At 51.8% G+C, this 17,846-nt stretch overlaps 1 protein-coding gene across 4 annotated transcripts in view; it reads right to left on the bottom strand.

Moving 5' to 3' along the window:
• Positions 1–274: 274 nt before the first annotated feature.
• Positions 275–17,846, bottom strand: part of ACTN4 (actinin alpha 4) — a 79,409-nt gene continuing 61,837 nt past the window's right edge. For all 4 annotated transcript variants that reach the window (XM_077840250.1, XM_077840251.1, XM_077840252.1 and 1 more), the window contains 10 exons: positions 13,684–13,834; positions 11,359–11,467; positions 11,073–11,213; positions 10,434–10,616; positions 9,392–9,526; positions 8,200–8,379; positions 7,322–7,468; positions 5,984–6,064; positions 4,214–4,372; positions 275–3,054 (listed from right to left, as the gene is read on the bottom strand). In XM_077840250.1, the coding sequence (XP_077696376.1) occupies positions 2,896–3,054; positions 4,214–4,372; positions 5,984–6,064; positions 7,322–7,468; positions 8,200–8,379; positions 9,392–9,526; positions 10,434–10,616; positions 11,073–11,213; positions 11,359–11,467; positions 13,684–13,834 (1,445 nt within the window). In that variant the 3' untranslated portion in view covers positions 275–2,895. The remainder of the gene's footprint in view (positions 3,055–4,213; positions 4,373–5,983; positions 6,065–7,321; positions 7,469–8,199; positions 8,380–9,391; positions 9,527–10,433; positions 10,617–11,072; positions 11,214–11,358; positions 11,468–13,683; positions 13,835–17,846) is intronic.

The raw sequence follows: 17,846 nt of genomic DNA, 5'->3' as shown, positions 1-17,846 counted from the left end.
TCTCTGGTTCTGCTCCCAACTCATTGCATGGACTTACCTTCCGCACCTCGGTTCCCCTGCCTACAACACAGGGAGAACATTGTTCCAGCCCCCATGCAGGGGGAGGGGAGAGCAGTGTTTGAAAGATGCTTTGAAGACCCAAAGTGATTATCACTGATTAGAAGATTCAATCTGAGACATACTTGAAATTCTCCTTTGGCTTTGAATGGAGTGACCAACAGGAAGTGTAAAGTGTACTTAGGAGGAAGGGGAGAAAGGATACATATGATCATCCTTAAAAATATTACACATTTTATTGTCCTGTCCCAAGAGGGAGGAGGGCTGGTTTCCCAGAAACCTCAAAGCTTTTTTAGAACATAACAGAGGCAGATAAAAGCGGACTACTGCCTATTGCTGTCTTCCTACCTGCGGACATTTGCATCCCCCCCCCCCGAGCCGTTGAAGGACATTCAGTAGCGAACACAGTAAAATGCTTCCATGACTACCGTTCTCCGATGCCAAAAGGGGGGGGCAGAAGGGGAAGGATGAATGACAAAGGCATGGAATGTTACAGTTTCCATTGTTACAATAATCAGCAATATTTTAATTACATGACAAAGAAAAACTGTAATATACGATGCTAGGTGAATATATATTTATATAATAAATCCGTAAGTTAATAAAGTAAATAGGAACCCTATGATTTTTTTTAATTTTTTTAAAAAAAGGTGATTTTTTTGGTCCTCAGAAAATCCTGCTCCAAGACAGTTGTGAAAAAGGGTGTTGGGAGATGCCCCAGCAGTGAACTGGCGAGGGTGCTTGCTCTGACAGCCAAACAGACTGGGTGTGCTAGCATTCCTGCTCTTCAAAGAAGATGCTAAGAGCCTTTGAAACTCTTATTTCCTATATGCTTTGAGTTCCTTGCTTCCCTCCCTCTGACTGGAAAGCTCTGGCCCTCTGACTTGGCTGGGCAAGGCTGCTGGTGTACAGAGATATTTTATCATCCCTCTCCAAAACCCAAGAGATTCCCAGCCCTGCGGAGCTGCAGTTTGAGAGCATGGTTAGTTTAACAGGCCTGTGCCTGACATGCATGCAGCCAAGTGTGCTTAGCTGCTTTTTTCCAGGATCCTCTTGCTAAACAGCTCACTTGACAATATGTGCAATGGGGATCTGACTCTGTGGCTAAGGGTGGCGGAGATCCAAGGACGAGGAGACAGCAGCAGGGGCCTGTAGCTCCTTAAACTGCTTTGAAAACTAGTGCTGTCGTCATTTTCTTCTTCACCCAAAGTCTCCAACTCACTCCAGTGTGCTAAAGGATCCTGAAGAGCCAGAAAACCACGTGAAGGAGAAAAGCACTTTCCACTATGTGTAAATATAGCTACTGGCAAACCCACACCAGCTCTGGGCCTCACCCTAATGGGAAAACCTCCACTGTAAGTCACAGTAGCCTTCAATAGAGTTGGGTCAACATTGCTGCGATAATGAACAGTGAAGTTTTATGGCTTGGTATGAAGCTGATTGCAGTGAATTTGTGACGAGTGTTGAGTGATGTGAATACAAAATGACTCCACTTGGATCACCCCAACCCCTCCCGCACATACAAGCTTGTTCAGAATTTAAACCCCAACCCTTGCGACGTCTCCCTGCCTGACAGCCAGAGGTCACTTGAGTACGTACAATGCAAACAGGATTACAGTTCAGTGATAAAGTAGGTTGTGTCTTTATACCTTATTGCTTTGTTCTTGCTAAATGTTGCCGGTTAATTAAAAGCCACCACACAAGATTTCCTAGGAAAGGCACAGAGTTCTCTGCCTCCAGATCTCAGAAACTTTGGGCTGTGTAACAGGAATTCAAACGTTTCCCCACAAAGTCCAAAAAATGGAAGCACCGAATTTCTTAAAAAGGGAACGTTACAATTTTGTGAGTAGTGAAGATTAAACCACAAAAAGCCCACGGCTACTAGACAACCAGTACTGTGTTAGCCGCCAACATAGACACGTCTACAGGCCGGATCAGCGTAGCAACGTCAGCATTCAGAGACAGAACTGAAGTCTCTTGGGAGTCCAGTTAGTTTCACTAAGGAAATAACCAGGAAGAGGCAGCAGATAATGTTACCAAGCAGGGAGCTGCTTTTCCTGCATGCACACCGTCTGGGAGTGGAGGGAAGGCATTGCGGATACCTACATTAAAGGGATGCTACGTCACTTCACCCCATCCCACATACTGCCGAGCCCAGCTAGCTGGAGATTTGCAAGATACCATCACTGCTGTAGAAATGAAGGGGAAGAGGACGAGACTGGATTGAGGCGCATGAGATCTGGATTGAGGCAGGTTTAGGAAACAGGGAATCCCTGAAAAAGGCTCCGTCTATGGATTTTGCCGGGGTGACTGAGACAGACAAAGCTCTTCGGATTTCTGCTACACAGTGGCATAAATTACAGAGGGCAGAGAGACCGAGACAAAGGGAAAAGGCTCAATTTCAAAACCATACCAGTCGACAGTTGGTTTTCTTTTTTAAGCTCAGTTGAAAAAACAGAAGGGGATACATTGAACAAAAATAACCCTCTGAACCAGAGCCACTGGCATGTTTTCAGACTCTCCCTTTTCCCTCCTTGCCAAGAAATCCCAAAGCAATTAAATGTGAGAAAAAAAACATTTCAAGCCCGCCCTCCCAACCTGTTTAACAGAGCAAAGTGAAAAAAATCATTGCATAGGTACATGGTTCACAGAATATGCAACAGCAACCGGAATGGAGGCTAACTCCCAGGATCAGCCGGTGCGAACGTGGCTTTCCATCCTCTGGAGGCGAGGAAGGGCGATCCCCGCGGGACAGTTTGTGTGTGTAAATGCAGAGCAGAGAATCAGGCCTTCGCTCCGGCCGTCAAAGCGCCAGCACTTGCTGCCGCTGCCCGCGGCTCACAGGTCGCTCTCGCCGTACAGTGCCGTGGAGAAGGACTTGTAGTCCAGGGCTCCGGGGACGGCGTCGGGACCCTGGTATGGTGCCATGCGTGCGATGCAGTACTCCGCTTGGTCTGGGGGCAGCTCTCGCCTCAGCTCCTCTGCCGTGATGTAGTTCTGGGGTGGAAGGAGATAAATATCCCTTGAATGCCTGTGCTCTTCCCAGAGCCCCGTGACCACTGGCAAAACTGACAGCTGCTCTCTCAGTTTAGGCTCCGAGCCAGAAGCCCCAGGGAGTGATGTAGTGCGGGGCTGCTGCTTTGCCAGCCCACCCTGTGCAGAGGCCTACCAGGAAAGAGAAGTCTGAAGCTAGTCTCCGACGATGTCCTCAAACTGGCACTGAAATGCGTTTCAAAGCAGCGCAATCAAGTCCCCTTGATCCTCAACCAGCTCCTCTGGCTCCCTCTGTTTCCAGACCCAAAGCTGCCTGCCTTGTTTTTAAACATGCTCTGGCTATGGGTTCACTTAGCACTAGCCTCTCCTGTCCTTTCAAGGGCCTTCTCCTCTGCACCTCGTCTCCTGTTGTCTGGAGGAGCCTTCCTGATACATTTCCAGATCATAGCTCAGATTTAAACATCTTTACTCCCTTCCATTTTCTCCCTCCATGTAACGTCACAGCGTTTTGGGATGTGCAGTGTCGGTAAGAAAGTCTAAGCAACACAAAGCGGCGCTGAATTTAATGACAGCCCCAGCTACAGAAGAGAAAGGGTCACTGGAGCCGCTTACAGGGTTTATTTTAACAGGCTGAAGCAGCCACCACTCTGAATAGCTTCCCACTCCCCAGGACAGACACAGATCTTTGGCTAAGCGGCCATCTCTCCACAAACCCTTCCCGGAGGCATTGCTCCTCTGTTCCCACCTAAACACCCATGCTGGGATAGAGATGGCTGCATTGAAGTGTGTGGGTAAATGAGCACAGCAGACGCTAGATTTGGAAATTCACCCAGGCTCATGGGAATTCCCAGTGGGCTGCGTAGGCGAGCACGCAGGTCTCTCCCAATGCCCGATGTCTTAAGCTATGCTGGGGATGGCAGTGAGAGACTTGTTACTAGGCACCTGTTGCTGCTCAGTTTAGCTTCCAAGGCGAGGGTTTAGGGGCTGCCAGATGTCTTCCCTGCCCCAGCTTAGCTTCTGCACCCCCTCAAAGATACAAGGGTCCCCACCCCTCTGCTCGCCCACTCCAGCGCTGGCCTCAGCAGAGCAGCAGAAAGGCCAGGGCTCAGAGCACATGCGCGGAGCACACACCCCCCAGCTGTCTCCCGCGGCCACAGCTCACCTTGTCTCCTGCCAGGACCTTGAAGGAGGCGATGACCTGGTCAGCCGTGTCCGTGTCAGTCGTCTCTCGGGACATGAAGTCTATGAAGGCCTGGAAGGTCACAATCCCGCTGTTGTTGGGATCCACAACACTCATTATACGGTTGAACTCGGCGTCTCCCTGCACGGGTGGGAGGAGAAGCTTTAATGGATATTCAGAGACCAGCTCAGGTACAGCTGCAGGTGCGGTACTTGAAAGGGTGACGCCGAACACACCCAGTGGGGACGTAAACAGCAGACCCTCGAGGATGGAGATCTTTCGGCCTCCCGCAGCCCATAGAGCTCCTATGCCTGGGCAGCAAGACCAGCTCCAACGGCATTCATCTTTCCAGGCGTAGAACGACCAGAGAGTCGCTATCTGCACCCCAGCTCCTTTTACAGCTGGAATCATTTGGCCTCCACCCCCTCAACTAGCACTGGGAAGCACATGCCTGTCTGCAGTCTGCTTTTACAGGCCTCGCAACTTTCTCTGGCTATACCCCCTTCTTCATACAGAGGCACTAGGGGACACTTAGATGCCACCGCGATTCTCTGCTCCACACTAGAGCACACCAGCTAACAGAGGCAGAAGCAATGGATGTGTTATGCAGCTTGCCAGGAGGCGGATCCTTGACGACTGTACACAGGAGATCTTAGGCAAGGAACAGCTGGCGGTGAGCTGATCCCACTTTGGCAGAGGGGCTCAGCTGGGCCTGCACCCCAGGGACCAGGACTCTACCACCCATCTAATGAGACGGCCGAAGTTTGGCCAGGACCTGCTGCACAGCACGCATGACTGGGAGGGGCAGTTCTATCCTCAATGCACAGGAAGGTGGAAGCATAAATTCTCCCCAGCACAGATGCCTTAAACCCAGCTCGATCAGAGCGTGACTAAGCTGCAGCGTGGGCTCTCGTGTTGATTCCCTGAGCAAAGCAGCTCAATTTACGAGAGGATCTTCTGAACTTGGGGATGCTGCCAGCTCCACTTGGGATCTGAAAACCTAGCTGGGCTCCGCCTTGTCCATCACTAGGAAACAGATCTCTCGACAGGAAGCTTCGCTGCGGAGCATCGCGCTGCGCAAGGCAGTGGGAGGCTCCAGGTTGGCTCTACAGTAGTTGCAGAGCAGTGAAACCTTATTTCTGCAGGTGAGCGTGGGAGACCCAGGGAGCAGGGCCTTTGGTCACGCAACCACCTCTCAGCAGAACTGCCTTTTAACAAACAATGCCCCCGGAAGCAGGTCGGTCACCGCTGAGTGTATCAGCGCCATACTTCGGCAAGAGCACGGCTTGAGGATCACGCCATAAGAGAAGATCAGAGAGAGAGAAGGGAACAAGTTAGTGGATAGCATACCAGGCTGTATCCTGTGGAGATAAGGAGAGCTCGGAAGTCATCTGTGTCCATGCTTCCTGTGCGCTTCTATTCCGAGGGCATGACAGAGGAGGAGTGGGCCAGCCCCGAGAGGGGCAGATGGACGGTGCATGCAAAGACACGAAGATAGGGGAGTGGGGAGAGAGAAGAAAGGGCCCCATGGAGGGAGAGAGAGGCAGAGAGAAGTTTAGTTAAGAAGGCATAGTGGAAATTGCCGCATGTGACCAGGCGATGTAGTGGAGATTGAATGCCAGAATTGAACACAAACAAATGGGTGGAGGAGCGTAGGAGGAGAGGAGCGAAGAATGTGGTGAAGGAAGAGAGAAAGGAGATCATGTTAATTGAATTATCAGCGGCAGGCTGTGCAGTAATGACGCTTGGTACCTGTCTGTCATTTTCCACATCGTATCCCAAACTGATGAGGCAGGCTTTGAACTCCTCGGGTCCCAGGGTACCGCCGTGGTCCTGCCGTCGGGGAACCACACAACATGCAGGATGGAGGGGGGTCAGAGCGTGGCGTGGCGGCCGCACCGGGATTCAGAGACGATGGCATGCACATTGGGGTGGGGAGGAACAACATGCACATGAGAGGGGCGGGGAGAAGGGAAAAAATACGCCATTAGTTGAACTGAAATCAACTCTTTGCTTCAGGAGGGAAGGAGTTTAAGACCGAACTTGATTCTAATTTGTAACCCCGGATGCAGCCTGCCCCGTGCAGAAGGAGCGCGCTACATCCTAGGCATTATGCCCAAGACAGGCCTACCCCAGGATGGAGCAGCCACATGCCAAAAGCTAGCACTTCATCAAGGAACTTCAGCTATGAAAGCAATGTATAAAACGCTCAACGAGCTCCAACGCTCGCTCTCATCCTGAGCTATGACCCAGGTGGCTCTGCAGTGCACACCTGTACTGACAGGGGCCCAACGAGAGCTAAACCCTCAGGAGACAGCAGCAGTGCTGGGATGGATCCATCAACCATGGAATCTGGGAGAACGGTTTCAAAAGTGCCCAGGTGGCTTAGGAACCTAAGTCTCATTGAAACTCAGTTGGGCTCATGCTCCTAAAGTCACTTCTGGAAAGCAGATTTAGGCGCTATTGCGACATTGACCCTTGCTCTCTAGTTTGAAAATTGGAGCTCTCGTAATACGCCAGGCTCCCGGGGAGGAAAACTCTAAAGCCACTTCCTTATGAACAAGTCTCCTTCACTTGTACCAGGGCACCTCCAAAATCAGAGTCTGGCTGGGAGTGGGTAGGGGCTGAATCAGCTGCTGGAGCAATTAAAGCTGGAGCCGTGACTCTGATTTGAGAGGATGAAGGGTATTTTATGTGGGACAGTTCTCTTCCCGGCCTCCCTTCCAAGCCAATGGCACCTCCCACTTTTCTCTTTCATGGAAGAACAGCTGCCCATGGCTCCATCTCTCCTGCACAGCTGGGACTCCCCCTCTGCTAGAAAGCAGTTAATTTTTTTCCATTTTTTTTTTTTAAAAAACCCCTCCCCCCCATCTAACCTTCCTTCCTGCTGAAGTAATAGAGGTGGTCAGTGAGTATGTGGGAGGGGTCTGTTCTTTTTCCTGGGACAACATGGAGAAAACCAAGCACTAGGCTAGCATGTAAGGGGGGAGGAGGTGACACAAAATCCTGCAGCTATCACCAGCATTAGCACCCTAGTTGCCTTTGGCCCCATGCCCAGCTGAGAGCCACGTGTGAGGGGCCCTTGGCTACCTTGTCGAAGTGGTTGAAGGAAGCCCGGAATTCCTGCATCTGCTCCTGGCTGATTCCCTTGGCATCGCGGGTTAGGATCTGGTTCTCCACTTCGTTGATGGTGCGGGCGATGGTGGTGAGGAGCTGCTCCCAGCCAACGCGAATATGCTGAGGTCACCAGGAGAGAGGCAGTTAATAGGGCACCTAGCTCCAGGAGACTTGACAATACCCCAGAGAAGTTGGGAGCCTCTTCAAACAGGCAGCAGTTATACAGCTCTAAATGGGCCGACTCCTGCTGGCAGTGATGGACGCAAGTTGTACACTGCCTCCAATGCCTAAAGAAAGATCCTCCCTCTAGGCAGGAGCACCTGATGTGCCAGGTTAATGCAGATACTTTGCATTTATATGGAGCCTTTGACACTTAAACTGATATGCAACTTATAAAGATCACACAGACGGGAAGGAGAATATTGGATTGATGCACAACTGCCGGCAGAAGGCAGTCACCCAAACTTGATCTGGGTTTACACCCTAACCCTTGGGGGAAAAAAATTGTGGGATCTTTAATGAAGACTGCTGAGGGCTTTACCTGAGTGATGGTTACTGTGGCAGGACAACAGCACCTAACACAGACTGCGAGCTAACAAACCACTACCATGATCACAGAATCATAGAATATCAGGGTTGGAAGGGACCTCAGGAGGTCATCTAGTCCAACCCCCTGCTCAAAGCAGGACCAATCCCCAATTTTTGTCCCAGATCCCAAAATGGCCCCCTCAAGGATTGAACTCACAACCTGGGGTTTAAGAGGCCAATGCTCAAACCAGAGCTATCCCTCCCCCCCGGCGACAGGCTAGCTGTGCAGGGTGCTCTGGCTGCAGGCTAGGCACTGACCCTACCTCCATGGTGTAGTTGGTGTGCTTGTTATCGAAGATCAGCGCCTCCTGGATGAGCTGGTGCTGCTGCTCTAGCAGGTCGATGTTGGGCTTGTAGTCCACGATGCTCTGCTCATACTGCTTGAGGTGATTCAGTTGGTCCTCCAGCGTGCCATTCATCTCGATGGAGATGCGCCCTATTTCCTGGGGAGGAAACCAGCCGGTCATTCTCCATCGCTGAGCTCTGCTCCATGGTGTACTCAGCAACGCCCTTTTTGGGCCATTCCTGCAGACTCAGGCTGGTGTCCCCCAAGAACCAAGCTGGGTTCCTTCCTGCTCTCATACTAAAGGGCTTGCAGGCCTAATTCTGCCCTCCATGGCACCTGTGCAGCTCTCCTGCCTTCAAGGAGCATGCAGAGGTGTGTGACTGGAAATCAGGAAGCAATCCAGCTGATAGAACAGGAAGAAAATCCAGTTCACTCATAGATGGGCTGCCTCTGCAGGACTCACGGGAATATGAACTTGTTTGTACAAACACAGACTACAGGGAGCTGATTATCGAGTAAGGTGCCAGTTGCATATAAGGCCAGGAAATAACTTGCATTTATATGGCGCCTCAAGACACTAATGGGAGTTTAGGGGACTGAAGTATAAAAAGAGCCAACCCAGATCAGGTTTAGGGCTTCGCTTTATGGGGAAATCAACCAGAATAGCTAACATGAAATAACCCCAGGGTGGACTCTCATTCTGGAATAGCTAGAGTGCTTGAAATACACACCCATTTTATACTGGAATAGGTGTGCCCTAAAAGTGCAGTACAAGGGAAAGCAGCTGTGCTTGAGGACATCGCTATCGCAAGCAGGGAAATTTCTTCCTAGCACAGTTGGGATGAGGCAGCACAGAACTGGCTATCTGCAGTGAAAAGGGAAGTTTCAGCTTTCTCTGCAGCCGGATCCTGCCAGAGGCTGTGGACAAGGTCAGTATGGTTTGCTCCAGCAGGGTGACAATGGTCCTGAATGCAGCTGTTTGGACACTGGGTAGCACTTTAACCCTAATGCTGAGAGGATGAAAAGGGATGATCAGCTGGGTCATTATGGAGTTCAAGTACCGGCTACTGCGGAGCAGGAGTGACCCGATAAGCCCGCACTCAGGAATGGAGGTTGGAGTTTCTGGTTGCCCCGCAGCTGTAAGCAGTTCTTGCAAACTGAGCTCCTACCTCCATTTTGGTCTGTATCCAGGGCCCAACGATGTTGGCCTGGCTGGCAAACTGCCGACGCAAGTGCTCATTGGACTGCTGCTTGCTCTGCTCATCTTGCAGAGCATGGTCCCTCTTTGGCACCAGCTGCTGAACCTGTGAGGAACAAGGAACGCCCATGGAACTGATCCATCTCTGCACTGGTCAGTGCTGGTGAAGCAGCATGTGCCAAGTGCCTGCCTGGCCTAGGGATGTGCCCAGGCCTTGGGCTCTTGACAGCCCCGTGGAGCCAAGTTTCACTTGGCAGGAGAGCAGAGACTGGCAGCAGGGAGAAGTTCAGCTGTAACAGCCACTGAAGGCCAGGCAGTTACCACACGAAGCATGTGAAACGCCACTCACGGGGCAACTGTTTGAATTGTGCAATAAGATCCTGACAAAGCACCTGCTCCCAACCTGCCCACTGCTCCGCAGCAAAGCTTCATGGGCACCTCTGCTGTTCCCAGTCACACCTACCTCCCTGCTTGCAGCCACGATCCGAATGGCCACAACAGCCATTGCGTGCATGGCACAGCAGCGTTAGACACGCATCGGGGGTCTCAAATGCAGAGCCAGCAGTGCAAGTCACCCCAGCACTGCGGTCCTCAGACCGCGGATGGAAAACGGCTGCTCCACAGCAAGGGTATTGCTGCTTCTAGATCAGCCACGATAAGCACCGAAGAGCCATGCTATGGCAGCCCTCGCCGCCAGCAAGTGGGATAGGACGTTTTAGAGGAACCATCTGAGGGTGAATGTCCATAGCACTCCCCATGTGAGAAGGATCAAGCTGGGGGGGTCAATTTTAGTCTGAATTCCTTGGACATCCCCAGAAGCCTGTTTTACCTGGTCACTTTTCTAAGGCAGCTGCAGGGCCATTTCCAAACAGGCAGCCTGTGACACCTGCAATCTCTTACAAAAAAGCCAATAACGGCCCATTTATGTCAACAGCGGATTGTAAATCTGGGCATTGCCAGGCAACCCTGGCAGCAGAGCATGGGCTTGCTATCACCATGCAGCATGCACCCACCCTTTCCCACTTGGAGTTGATGATCTGCGGGGTAACCGAAGTGTATGGGTTGTTCCCAGGCAGCTTGATGTTGTTGTAGTCCGCAATCCGCTGAGCCTCGTTCTGAATGCCCAGGATGGCCTCGCGCTCTTTGTCAGCATCCGGCAGGGTGGATTTGAACTGAGCGTGAGCAGCAATCAGGCCCTGGAAGACACAGGATCCCAGTTAGACAAACTGCTGAAAACCAAGAAGATGGAGAGAGAATTTTCGTGAACCCAACCCCACCTGGTGCAGTGAGCCCCTGCGGCCCGCTAAAGCGCTGATCTTGCATTCCACACGGATCTGGGAGTTTGGGACCAACAGAAGCTTTGGGCGAGAAGATTTTACCCAAGCTCAAATGTCTGAATCTCTTTTCAATGAAAACAGATGCTCTGGATTCCAGCAACCCAACCTAACTGCAGCAGCATGAGGCTAATGCCCAAGAACCTGGTAGTGAAACCGAGTAGCAACAAAACCCCAAAGTGCCTCTCCAAAAAGGAGCACATGCTCTGCACAGCCAGACAGACCAGCCTTCTAGACTTGGGGAGAAAACTGCAGAGTGCAGCATCTCTGCTTTCACTGGACCACCAGCTCATCCACGACACACCAGGCCTCTCCTACCTCGATCTCCTCTATGGTGTGGACAATGAACATGTCCTGAAGGTCTTCCATGGCACTCTCCATCCAGTTGTTGAACGGCGCTGCCCTCTTGGCGTATTCCAGGTGCAGCTGGTCGATGGTCTCCAGCTGTTTCTCTGTTTTCTGCAGGGGTGACACACAGGGCACAGCTAAGTTAGGAACAGATACAGATGAATTTCCCGCCAGGAGGCCTCAGTAGCACCATTTCCTCCTCCTCTGCCTCTGGGATGTTGAGCACAGAGCCAGCACATGGCAGAGATTTGCTTACCTCAAGGGCTTCTCTCCTACTGTGGGTCAGGGATCCCAGAGCATCCCACTGGTCACAGATCTTCTGGCACCGAGCGTTCACGCTGGGAGAGTCGTAGTAATCCAGCTCACTGGGATGGAGGGGGAAGGACACAGGTATTAAGTGACTCGACATGGCCAAGTACAGATCAGAATTGATGTGGGGCTGCATAAAGTGCAGTAATTTCCATGCTAAAATAGTTTGACATTCCCCAGTGTCTCATTCTTTCATAGACCTTTGTATGGCTTGGCTCCTCTCCAACTCCAGCCTCCCAGTCAGGGCACTGCAAAACCTAGTTGGCTGGGGAATCTGGGAGAATGTTGCACGGGTGTGTCTAAGGGTGGCAAAGGCAGCAACCCCACCAGCTAACACCACCCTCCTCTCTCAAAGAGATCCCACCACAGTGGCCCAGACTACACTGGCAGTAGCACGTAGGATATGAGTAGCCACACACCACGGGGAAGAGCAGGCTGCGTCCACACGGCGATGTGTAGCTACACGCAGCAATGAAGGGCTCTGGCTGGGGGAGGCAGCAGCAGAGAGCTGCCGAAGCCTTTCTCCGCTGTCTTTCTGCTGGAGCCTCTCTCTGGCAGGGAAGCAGCGGGAGACTGCTAAAAAACAGCAGTGTAGACAGGAGACACAGCTTGGGCGTGGAGAGAGCCACACTGGGAACATGGCCTAAGCAACGGCGCACATCTACGCTGCTATTTCTACCCAGTGTACGTGTTCTACACCCTGCCGTGAGCGGGTGTGCAGTGTAGACATACCCAGTGACTGCTCTTCGGAGGCAGCCGCTTTCAGCATGGCCAGTTAGTAAAGGGGAGGTTAACCTGCATGACAACCTAGCAGCTTTGCTGGTTCAAAGTCCCCCAACTCCCCACAGAGGAGTTAGCCAGGGCCGTGCCCTGCCCCCATGATGGTACAGACTCAACCCGCCCCATACATTAAGTTTGAAAAGTGCTGCTGGAAGGTTACAAGTTGCTGCTTGTCCAGGATGCTTCAAAGGCAGGGCCGGAGGAGAGATTAAAGCTGAGAGAAACAGGGGGAGTGGAACGTCCTGGAGACAGAGGGATGGTGATAGAGCTAGCAGTGAGAGCTTTGTTTTTAAAAGCACCCGAGAGAGTGACTAAAGCCCAGCTGAAAGGGCAGGAGGACTGCAAGTTACTCCAGAGTGCTCCCACTTTCCAATGAGCTGGGAGTTACAGAAGGCAGCCCGGTGGCTTGTCCAAGGAGCCCAACGTGCATGGGAACAGACTGTGCTCCAGGACACAGAGCCGCCTCTGCGCTCTCCCCAGTCTGTGGGCTGTGCACTGGGAGGGCTCTCTCCATTAAGTAATGCTCCAAGCCACACAGCTCCGTTTCCAGGTTCTCTGCCACTCAGGCCGCTGGAATAAGGGCTCCATTCACAACTTCGACTCTCAGTGTACTAATTGTGTGCAAGTTTATCTGGCTGGAAAAAGAGACCGCAGCTCCGTGGAATCTCTTACAATAACTGCATTCTTACAGAGGGGGAGGGGACAGGGAGAGAACAATGGGGGTACTGTGTGTATTTTGGGGAGAAAAACCCTATTAGAACCCCATTCAAACAGAGGTGCTCCCAACAGTCCAGTTGCAAAAGCCAGGTCCTCTTGGAAAAAAAGATCATGACAAAGCCTAAAAAAACTATTTTAACTCCGCCAAAAATATCGCATAGTGTCTCTTTGTCCCAGCCCCTCGCTGCAGGAGAGTATGCTTGTGTCAATGTTGTGCCAGTGTAAGATGGGTACACAGCAAACAACCAAGAGGGCTTGAAAGCCTGAGCCAGAATTGCTGCAGATGGGGTACAGGCGGCCTGTTTGGAGCACAAAGGCTCTCAGGGCAACACTGAGTGAACTAAGATCACACTCTAGGATCAACAAAGTGGGAAGTGGAGCAGAATAGATTGGGGTGGGACAGGCAGAATAAGATCCATGCACTGGACTGTGTGTGTGTTTTTTGTGGTGAGATCGATGTGACAGCCCCTGACAGCTCTACCTGGACAAACCCCCCACAGGACACCAAGCTGGGGTTTGTCTTTGTGCCCTGTCTGCAGGGTACTGTTGTCTTCCACCCCGAGGTGGCTACACTGTAGCTTGATGGCGCTGTGCTGACAGTTTTAGGAGTAAGGAAGGCTAGGTACTGAGGTCCAAATCCTCAGAGGTGTTTAGGCCCCCAACCTTCGTGGAATCAGTGGAAGTTAGGAGCCTAAATACCCTGAGGATTAGGCCAAAGGGGGCAGGGTCTCTGACGTCCCCGCAGTGGAATACCAGGGGAGAAAGGCTGGCGTACTTGAGTTCCTGTGCAATGGCAGCGATCTGCTCCACACGGTCCTGGTGAGCTGCCAGGTCGCTCTCGAAGGCCTCGTGCTTCCTGATTAGGGCTTTGATGTCTGACAGGGTGGCGGTTTCATAGTCCTTCTGCCGCAGCATGGCTTCTTTCCCTGGGGGATGGAGAGGAACAGAGCCCATTACACCCCAGATCCACACTGCAGCACAGAAGATACACACGGGGGAACAGGGTAGGTATTAAACAAGCAGCAGCACGTGCTGTTCAAAAGACATCAGGAACGTGCTGAGCCGATTCCCTGGTGCGGGAGGGAGGGATGCGGCAGCAGGGTTTCAGAGAAAGGTCTGCCGCCCAGACGCACTGCATCATTTTAATGAGACGTGGAGCAGCCCGTCATCAGACACCAGGAGGAGGAATAATTTTGCCTCCCCCTTCCATCTTCAGGATGAGGACCTTGCAGAAGAGGCTGGGAGAGTGGCAGTTTCCCACCGCACCCCTTCCTTCCCTGGTTCAGCTGGCCCTAGGACTGACAGAGCATCCCGCCACCTGCACTGCCTTGGCCTGAACAGATTTTGTCCCTATGTACTCTAGCCCCACCCTCTCGGCTTGCATGATGAAGTGCTCACACGTTTTAGGGCAGGGCCACTGCAGGATATTAACGGAGCAGAAGCAGCCCCGCAGGGTTATGGCCCCTGCTCTGAAAAGCTTACAGCTTTGACAGATGCAACACAAGATAACAGAGTGATGTACAAACGATGGGGAGACTGGCCAGGAAGTCAGCTAAGTGCAGTTCGGCCCCAAACGAAGGGGATCGGCACGAAAGGAGTCCTGCAGTGCAGCGACGGCGAGGCGAGGGAATGAAGATGAAGGGTCACTAACACGGGGAGACGGGGACAGCCCTGCCTCACTTTGGTTAGTTTCTGCTTGTGCTCATGGGGACGCTGCAGTTCAGTGCTTAGGAAAAGACACACCCACGGCCACTAGAAGGAGCTGAAACCCTCAGCTCCTGGGGGAGCTTCGCAACATGCCCCTCCTTCCATAGCCCCTGTCAAAGAGAAGCCTGCAGCATGAAGCCAGACACAGGAAGTGTACTCCAAATTGCCTTCTTGCACAAGGAAGAATCAGACTGGGGTGTAATTAAAGTGCCAGGAACTAAGACAATGGTGCTGATTACATATTCTTAATGCTCTTTATTCCTCCTGGCACATTTTGGAGCTGGAGAGAGAGCCTGCTCTGCAAGGCAAGCTTCCATCCCCCTCCAGCATCAGGGTCTGGCTAGCAAGCCACGTTTGTTGGCAACCTACCACATAACTGGCGTTTCTGTGTTAATCTGAAAGCTATTTGAGTTGGGAGTGCCGAGTCTGTTCAGCTTGAAATGCCTTTTGGTTCCAGTCAGCTGTTCCCCAAGATGTTCTGCTCGGGAGGTGCTGCCAGCAGCCGGCCTGGGCCCTCTGGCAGCGGCTACCGTCTGCGTTCTGCTAATGGCTCCCAGACCGTTCTCTGCAGAGGCAGGCAGGAAGTAGCTGCACAGAACTGCTTATAAGCGTAACCAGCATCTGCAGGAGAAGCAGTGCCTCTAGTGGTGAGGGCACATCGGGGACTTGAATCCCGAGTTTGCTTCTTGGCTCTGCCACTGACTTTCTGGGTGCCCAGGACCAAATCAAGACCCTCTCCACGCCCCACTTTCCCTCAACCCCATTTATCCATCCTGCCTATTTAGACTAAGCTCTTAGGGGTAGGGATTATCTCACGATGTGCATGTACAGCAATGAGCACAATGGGGTCCTGGTCTTGGCTGAGGCTTCCAGGCAATACCAACATAATTTACTAGCTAATAAGTCAAGTTACTGTCCTCCTCTGATCCCAGAAGGAGGGGCACCTACCCTCCAAACAGTGCCCCATTTTCAGAGCTTGACTGTTTCCAGAGAGCACAGTATCAGGCCCTAGTCATAAGAATAGGCATCTAGATCTCCTGTCTTCCAAAGGGACATGTTACTTCTCTCCCTTCTCCTGCTTCCAGCATACAACACTGCATTAAGGAAGGGGACACACAATCTACGGGGTACTGCAAGGATCTTTACACAGGGACCAAGGACTTTAGGCAGAGTCTGGAGACACGAATGGAATTATATTCTCAGCTCCCCAAACACTACTGAGCACTGACAGCTTTATTCTGGAGTCAAGGTGGGATCTTAAAATGGCATTTCTAGCACCAAGCTCAACAGCTTGTGGACTTCAAAGAACCATCCCCCTTAGAGCTGCAATTCGAGGACTCCGTACCTCCCTGGTAACTTAGCTCCTTGGTCTCCACTTTGATGGATGCGGTAGCAGGGTGTGGCTGGTAACTGACTAGTCCCGTATCTTTGCTGCAGCAAAATGGGCTATACAGCTGCTGATCAGGAATCTGTAGTGAGGCTGATAAACACCTCCTGGGCCCTCACCCGGGATGGTGACAAAGGACAAGACCAAATATAAGCTCAGCTGTGGAGGAGACAGCCGGCTTGTTGGAAGCTTGAGCCATCAGACAAACTGACGGACACCATGTGCCTTCTCAACAGCCAGGTTTTGGAGACTTGCAGTAGCCCCAGCCAGTCTACATTTGACTGGCAGAAGAGAGGATCCTAAATCTTCTCCTGGCTCACATATTCTCTCTCTCTCCCCCCCCCCCCCCGCCCCAAATAGATGACAAAGTGAGGGAAATATAATGGGAACTTTTTCCATTTACTCCTCCCCACCCAAACTGCCAGCTTTCACTTGAGCCCTGTCACCAATCCGTAGAGAGGAATGGCTGTTTTAAACCACAGATCTACCAGATACTAGAAAGGATCTGCAGCATGCTGAGCACCTCGCTGCTGCCCTCAACCCCAGAGCTGGCTGCATTTCAGCAGTGCTGTGCAGAGCATGAGAAGTTATTTTAGGATGAGGGAACGTTAGGCACTAAAGGACTAGGGTCTCCGTTGTCCAAGCAGTCAGGGACTAGTGTCGGGGGAGGACTGGTGGACTTGAGCTCCTGTGTACTGGCAGGACGCAGCAAGGTCACAATAAGGAAAGTTACTATAGGTAACGGAAAATCCACTTCACACTGCTGAGGACCAAGGGGCAAGTTAGTCATCATGGAGGGCAATTTCTCCAGAGAAACAGAGCCTAAATCATTTAGTAGCTTGTCTGCCCCCGCCCATGTCAGCTTCTCCAGGGGAGGTGGAGTTTAATAGCAACTTACAGGAAGCTTCAGTGCCAGTCAGATACCACTTTGGCACAACACTACCGTTTAACTGCCACACCGTCAAAGCAGCATTTCAGCTATCCTACACCCTCTCGTCAGTCACCTCTCCAAAAAGCAGGCTTCCTGCCTGATGCATCAGTCCTGTTCCTCACCACTCCAGAGTCCCCCCATCTTTGCCCAAAGGGACCATACGGATCCGTTCTACGAATTCAGTTATTGCAATCACGTTTTTAAGAAGGAAAAAGCAAAACCAGATCGAGTTGCTGCAAGCACCGCTCCCAAAGACAGAGCAAGCCCCTTTCTCCCCTTAACGTTCCGTGTGGTATTCTCCCAGCCTGGGCGATGAGAACATTCCTTCTAGTATGGAGAGGGGATTACTGTATTTTCTATGGAATCAGATGCAGCTGCCATATTGGAAGGCTCGGAGGGTTAGCAGTCACGTTTAGCCATCTGGCTAGGGAGGGGAGACAAAAAAGCCCGAGCAAACCGTAAACAAGCCACAGTGACTGCGTCAAAGGGCACAGCCTCTGAGGAAGAGGAAGACTGCTAACCTGCCTGCATTTGCTTACGGGACTGGCTAGGGGACCATTTAAACAGACAGCTTCAGCTGAAAGTAAAGCTTCTGCCAGTGTCTAAACTTCACCTGGTCCCATCTGAAAACGCCTGCACAAAACGACGAAGCTGTCAAGAATAGCACTGCCTATGCATTCGCGGAACCTGTCTGCTTTAATCCGGGGTCCAACCACACCTGGAGTGCTCATTCAGAGTTCAAAACACAGGACAAGTGTTTTCCTGGCCTTGCCTGCGGTGAGGACTTGAGTACAGAGCAGTAGCTTCTATTCTTAAACTAGTCCCACGCGCACACACCCAATGCCCAGAGAGTTGTTTGGAAACACGGCCAAGCTGCAGTACAGTACAACAGCTCCATAATGCTGACAGCTGG

Source organism: Eretmochelys imbricata, chromosome 23, assembly GCF_965152235.1.
Source record: "Eretmochelys imbricata isolate rEreImb1 chromosome 23, rEreImb1.hap1, whole genome shotgun sequence".
Taxonomy (NCBI): domain Eukaryota; kingdom Metazoa; phylum Chordata; order Testudines; family Cheloniidae; genus Eretmochelys; species Eretmochelys imbricata.
Note: the sequence above shows the minus strand (reverse complement) of the source record. Positions and strands in the feature narration are given on the sequence as shown.